The 6,293-nt window shown below is 43.2% G+C and overlaps 1 protein-coding gene across 2 annotated transcripts in view; it reads left to right on the plus strand.

Moving 5' to 3' along the window:
- The window catches only part of LOC106806365, a 138,178-nt gene that overhangs the window by 131,315 nt on the left and 570 nt on the right, over nt 1–6,293 (plus strand). For both annotated transcript variants that reach the window (XM_014808278.1, XM_014808277.1), the window contains exon 4: nt 5,370–5,439. In XM_014808278.1, the coding sequence (XP_014663764.1) occupies nt 5,370–5,439 (70 nt within the window). The remainder of the gene's footprint in view (nt 1–5,369; nt 5,440–6,293) is intronic.

Raw genomic sequence — 6,293 nt, forward strand, 5'->3', positions numbered from 1 at the left:
GGTATAAAAAATATTATACCATTCTTGTGTGTAAATCGGTGACAATTCGATGTAAAACATAGAAGAATATCGAATTCCAGCACAGGGCGATAGATCTATTTTCTCAAGGCAGCGTTGAACGTGTTAAAACGTACTAGACTGACTCCTTCAGTCCTCAGCATCATCAGCTTTACCCCAGCCAGCCTACTTCTGCAATCGTGACCGGGTTTCACAAATCTCTCACGAGATGCTGTACAACGATGATGATTTATGACTTGCTCAAACAAACCAAGGATGCTACAACACGTAATATGCGGCACACTATGCAGCACTAGCAATAAATTCATCAATCAGTGCATGACATCCGATGCCTCATTTCGCGCCCTTGCCGCCCGCGTCGCGTTTTACCTCTCACCGTCTACGGCATGAAAAGGACGCAGTGCCGGTCTGAACTCGCGGTCAGGTAAAACTGATTTTTTCTCTCTTCCCAGAAACTTCCCGAGCGACATATTCCGTGACATTATGCATCTGTAAAATAGGAGAATATATAATACATACTATACCTATATATCTCTCATCATTGTATATATATATATCAATCTTATATATCTCGTGCCCTCACCTCGAGTCCTGCACCGCTTATCGAAGATGAATGAGTCGTCGCTGAGGTCGGGGACCTTCGGCAAGTTTTTGGAGCACTGCTGCGTGCCAAACCTCCGCCCTTGCGCGAACCGCCATGGCTGGCCTTACGACTCATGCCTGGACTGTACAGGTCAGCCCATCTGAACAACACAAGTAAACACAGCTCACGACTTATTACATGGCCTGGGCACAATACCGCCAACAGGAAAGCCTACACAATGAGACTGTAATGCGGGAAGCCTACTTAAGAGCCTGTATGTATATTCAGCTAATACGCTACACAATAGAATAGCATAGCGGTCCATAAACTAGCACACCCACCCCTATAATATATACATCCCGCTATATATATCTGATGTTTCTTCGCAATGGTCCAAGATAGGGCTGTAAAATTCATTTGCTTGTGTGCTGTTGTCAGTTATGCACGTTATGATTAAGCACCTAGGTGGCCTTATGCGTCTGACCTCCAACGCGCCAGTGTGCTATTATACATATGATGATGATGATGATGATGATAATATACATTGTATAGAGAGAGGATCCTTGGTGGCTGGTGGTATTGGAAGCGTACTGGGGTTTAATTATACCTACACTGCTCTAAGGACGTCTCAGTGGTGGCGTTTACTGCTGCGGTGCTTGCGTTTTATGCGCTTGTATTAGCAATTATATATGGTATATTATGTCGTGTGCATTTATACTTATACTGCCAATCGGAAGACCTTGCAATTGAGAAAATTTTCTTTTTTATGACCTTAATAATGTTTTGAGGACAGAAAACGTTTTTTTCATTCTAGAACGTTTGTGGTGGCAGTTATTGGCATGACCATTGGCGTGTGCCTAAATTTTCTTGTTTCCGTGGTTAGATGCCCTCGTGTGGGCCCCAAAGGTCACTCACTGTGAGTCATTCGGCACTATATTAAAATTAATGTCTCTTTGTGTTAAATAGTAGTTTTGATTTATTTTGCTATTTTCGTGTTCGGACGTTTGTAGCTCATGCTCGTGTTAATTAACCTGTAATCGATGATATTAGAAATAGTCACAGACGTTTATGACATTTCGCGCACCTACTGCATTAACATGATGCCATGATGTACTTCATAGACGATACCGAGACTCAATAGGGGCACATGTGCGCTTCTGTGTGGTTAGTTGACGTTTTAAGCTAATTAGCACATCTCAACATCATCTCTCTCTCTCTTTCTCATTTATTCCTACAGGCAAAGCGTTATGACATTGATAAGGTAATTCGCATGCGAAGCAATTTATGAAATTGTGCCCCGTCTGAGGTGTTGAGTGACCTCGCGGCATTTTTCGTATGCATGGATAATATAATATGGCGGCATGATATGAAGATCGTGCCGCCTGGCACCAGAGCAGAGAACTATTACAACAAGCATGCCATAACGCACGTTAAAATGCACGTTAGCAAGTTCCAACAGCTAGCTTTAGGGCAGGTAGCTCTAGTACTATAGGCCTGTGGCAACAAGGGCTGTAGTACTGGAGCGCAGTAGCTTTAGAGTTTGACGAGCGAAAGGGTGCGTCGGTAGATGTGCTGACTTCGCAGATACGCAGTTATGCGTAGGCGGGGTCGGTCGGCTCTCTGAGGCCTCAAGAGGCAATCGCTCATGTATTATGAATATAAAGTGTGCAGCTACGGTTATTACATGTATGCATGCCTGCGTGCGTGCGGCGTAGACAGTACACTGCCTGTAGATTGCATCTACGTGAGAATGCGTGCCTATACATCGCCGCACAGGTCGCTCTCTCTCACTCCCCCTCCTCCTCCGCCCAACATGCGCACGCTATTACCTGATGATCAGCATGGTTCCTAATAGCAGTGCATACCTGTACAGGTAGCAGATTCACTCTGTTCTCTGCGTGTCAAACTATGGCGAGTTAGCTTTGAGAGTGCCCTATAGATATACTGAAGCTTAGCGTGAACACCGCCACTTGGGACGTTTCAATAATTGTGTGTTGCAGAGCAGCATTTGAACAGCATTAACAGGAAATTATATTGGCAAAAGGGAGTAGAGAAACATTTGACTAGACTTTTGTAATAAATACATTTCGTGTTTATTTACTATCATTTTATTATTGAAACGTTCCTGTGAGTGTGGATGGCGGTAATGCATGCGTGTGTGTAATAGAGTCCCGTCTATATACTGACACTCTAGGGTCTATATAATGTAGGCACTGCTGGCCCTCTGCTTCATCAGTGTGTATATATGTACGGTCTGCATGCTTGCGGTTTGCTGGCGAGGAATGCGTGCATGCGTCAGTCACAACAAGCATTGTTATCCGCCGATTCTTCTTCTACTGCTGATAGAAGGCGGATAGATGCCGCGTACAGTGAAGCGAACTGAACAGCGTGGCAAATAATTTATGTATGTAGGTGAACATCGGTAGACACAAACTGCATGCTTTCCCCTGCATGCTAAGCAGGGCAGAATAACAACATTTTTAGCGTCTTATTATAATGGTGAATCGAGTTTGACGAAGAAAAAAACACGTTGATTGTGTAGTTCGTTCGCAACGGTAGCCTATCTTTAGCCATCTGCGCGCGTGGCACATTTACGGCTGCTATTTTGGTCATAGTGTGTCCTTCTAGGCACGTAGACGTGTGAACTACATTGCTGCAGTATCATAGTAACGATAACAATATACTTTGTGTAATAATCATTAAATCTCGCGAGGTGATCTAAAAAAAAAATAAAAAAAAATAGTTATAAACAAACTAAATCTAAACTCCTGCATTTTAGTGGGTGACGACTGGTACGGAATGCCATGACAAGTTGATAGCGCCAATTCGAAAGCTCTTATTTGCTTCATGTTGCACCCTCATTTGATAAAATCTAGAGAAATGTTAAAAGCAGTGTTGTCTTACATCTGTGCCTGTTTACTATTACAGTTCTCCAAGACAACAGACAGACAAGTAAAGAAACTTGAATTTCATCTGTCTAAGGTAGGGTTCTCCATATTATCTATGAACAAATACCCGAGACCTTTCTGCTAAATTCTATATAGCCTCTGTATGAATCATAAATACCCATCCACTTGGAACTGTACATATTTAAAAAGGGTATGGCATCTGTATTCGAAATCACATTGGTATCTTCTTGTCGTTGCAGGTTGAAGAATTGAGAGACAACTACATTTTACAGCAGAAACTAAGAGATGGTGAGTGCATAAAAGGTCGCCGTTAAAGGTCGTTGCTCGACGAATTTTCCCATCCTTACACTACCACCATCTGTGTTGTCGGCACAACAAAGTATTCTTAAACTACAAGCAAACTGCTGTGCCTGCAGGAACATTGTCAGCTAATGTCTAGTAGAATGATGATAAATTGTCGGACAGTTTTTCCTGTGACGGTAGCGTTCCACGTACACAGCGTTCTCCTTACATTGATGAGCCTTTGCTTGTCTAGACTGACCCCGAAAATGCAAAGGGGCAATCTCAACCGACGAGCGTTTAAGTGTGTTTTCTGTCCGTCTTTAAATCGGATGCGCTATTTTAATGGCTGGACATTAGTGGCTGGCCCCAGTGGGCAGGCCCAGAGATACATTTTTTCTCGACGTCTGTAAAGTATGATGTCGTTTAAAAAACAAAACACGTTTCATGGTGCCTGCACATACTTTCTGCGCATGCACTACGAAATTTGACCGAATCGCAGGTCCGGCACATTCGGCTGATTGTTCAGTAGGGGTTGAAATCTCTCGATCAAAAAAGGCATTGATGTGATGCAGTGAAAAAAATACACGGGGGCTCGGGGCGATTTAGCCCCCGAAATGCCAAAAAGAGCCCCGGAAATGCCAAAAAGAGCCCCCGGAAATTTGCATAGAGTTCAATGCAAACCAAATTTTAGAGTGCTATTTTCATGCACGCGAGCTTGAAAAGTAGCTCCCGAAAAATAAATTATATTTTTTTCCCTGATGTGATGTATAATGCCGAATGCTAAATTTCCTATCCTTATTGTATGTATTACATTTCTGCAGATCTCCCCAGTTCACCATATTCCAATTATTGTATTTAATGCCCATGACTAAGCGAATTTAAACTTGGTGTATTGATCAGTGTAATTGTCAATACAATGTATACCTCTCCAAAAAATCGCCGTGAAAGAGGACAGATTTAGTTAGTAAAACACGAGAACGTGCACACATTGCCAAGCTGCGACTGACAATGCTGATAGCGATATTCAATAGCGAACACGAGATCCCATCGCTTCGTGAAAACCTGATGCGGTTGTTAGCCTAAGGGATGTCGTTGTCAGGATGGCTTCGTGTAAGTTTGACGTGACAATAAGACAGTTGAAAAGGGATGTGCTGTTGGCTGTCGAGATTCCAGGCGCTCGATGATTCTGCCATAATGAGGAAAAACCGGCAAGAGTCTTGTGCGATATTTGACACGGTTGAAAATGACCTTTGACAATTCTGCAAGGTCACAGTCGCCATGCGGCACCACACATAATAACTGCATGTTTGTTCAAGGAAGTGTTTAACAGATGTTGTTAAAACATTTTTGTTTAAAGCCCATGTGAACCATGCTTCGAGAAATGACTTCTTAAAACTACGTCATCCGTGTGACGTCACACGAGACGCGATTTTTAAATAGTTCCCTTACAAAATCGCGTTAAAAATTCGTTTAGAGTATTTAATAAAAAATTGTACCAATGCGTATAGTTGAAAAAATAACATATTTACACATTATGCTCCTGCTGCTTTGCTTAGTACATGCGTGTGCCTGCGAAGGAACAAGATTGACATTATGCTGGAAGATGTACGCAGCTTGAGAGAGAAGGAAAGCCTGGACTCGTCTCAGGTAGGTTGCGTTTGCGGAAATATATTCGTACGTAGTTGTTTCATATATAGGACCAGACAATGGAAAATCTCCTAGAATGCCCCCTATTACCAGAGCCCTGTAGACCTGGATACTTTAAGGCTTTCAACCACAGGTACCAGGTGCCTGTGTGCTACAGTGACCAGGTCGAGTGTAGTGTAGTGACCTGAGAAGAAGTTGTTTCATAGAGGGGGAAACTGTCTCAATAACTCGCATTACTTGAGAGATGACAAAAAAATGGGTTATGGAAGAGCTAATGTGTTCAGGAGTGTCATAATATATAGACTCATATAATAGACTCATAATATAGTCTATATTATGACAGTCGTGATGTGTTGGCAACATATTAGCCGTTCCATAACCCAACGCGGGCACTCGCGGTTTCGTGCGCCTGCTTATCTACGAGGAAGAGTTTGCGCTTCATCTCATTAGCTGACTGCTTTACATAGCCGCTCATTAACTCACTGCCAGCAGCAGTAGTAGTAGCAGCAGCAGTAACAGCAACAGCAGCAGCAGTAATAACATCAACAACAACAGCAGCAGCAGTAGTAGTAGTAGTAGTAGTAGTCATAAGCAGACACAGCGCGCAGTAACAGCAAGCAACAAACGAAGCAAGCAGCAGGGCAGCAGGCAGCAAGCAGCAGCAGCAGCAGTACCGGACCACCAACAGCAAGCACAGGTAGAACAACAACAGCAGTGCAGTAGGCAGTCAGCAGCAGTAACAACATACAACAACAACAGCAGGGCAGAGTAAGCATGCAACAACAACAAACAAAAACAACAACAACAACGACGAAGACGATGTCAGGCAGGCAGCAAGCAAAGCAAACAACAAC

Source organism: Priapulus caudatus, unplaced genomic scaffold (genome assembly GCF_000485595.1).
Source record: "Priapulus caudatus unplaced genomic scaffold, Priapulus_caudatus-5.0.1 Scaffold156, whole genome shotgun sequence".
NCBI classification, from domain to species: domain Eukaryota; kingdom Metazoa; phylum Priapulida; class Priapulimorpha; order Priapulimorphida; family Priapulidae; genus Priapulus; species Priapulus caudatus.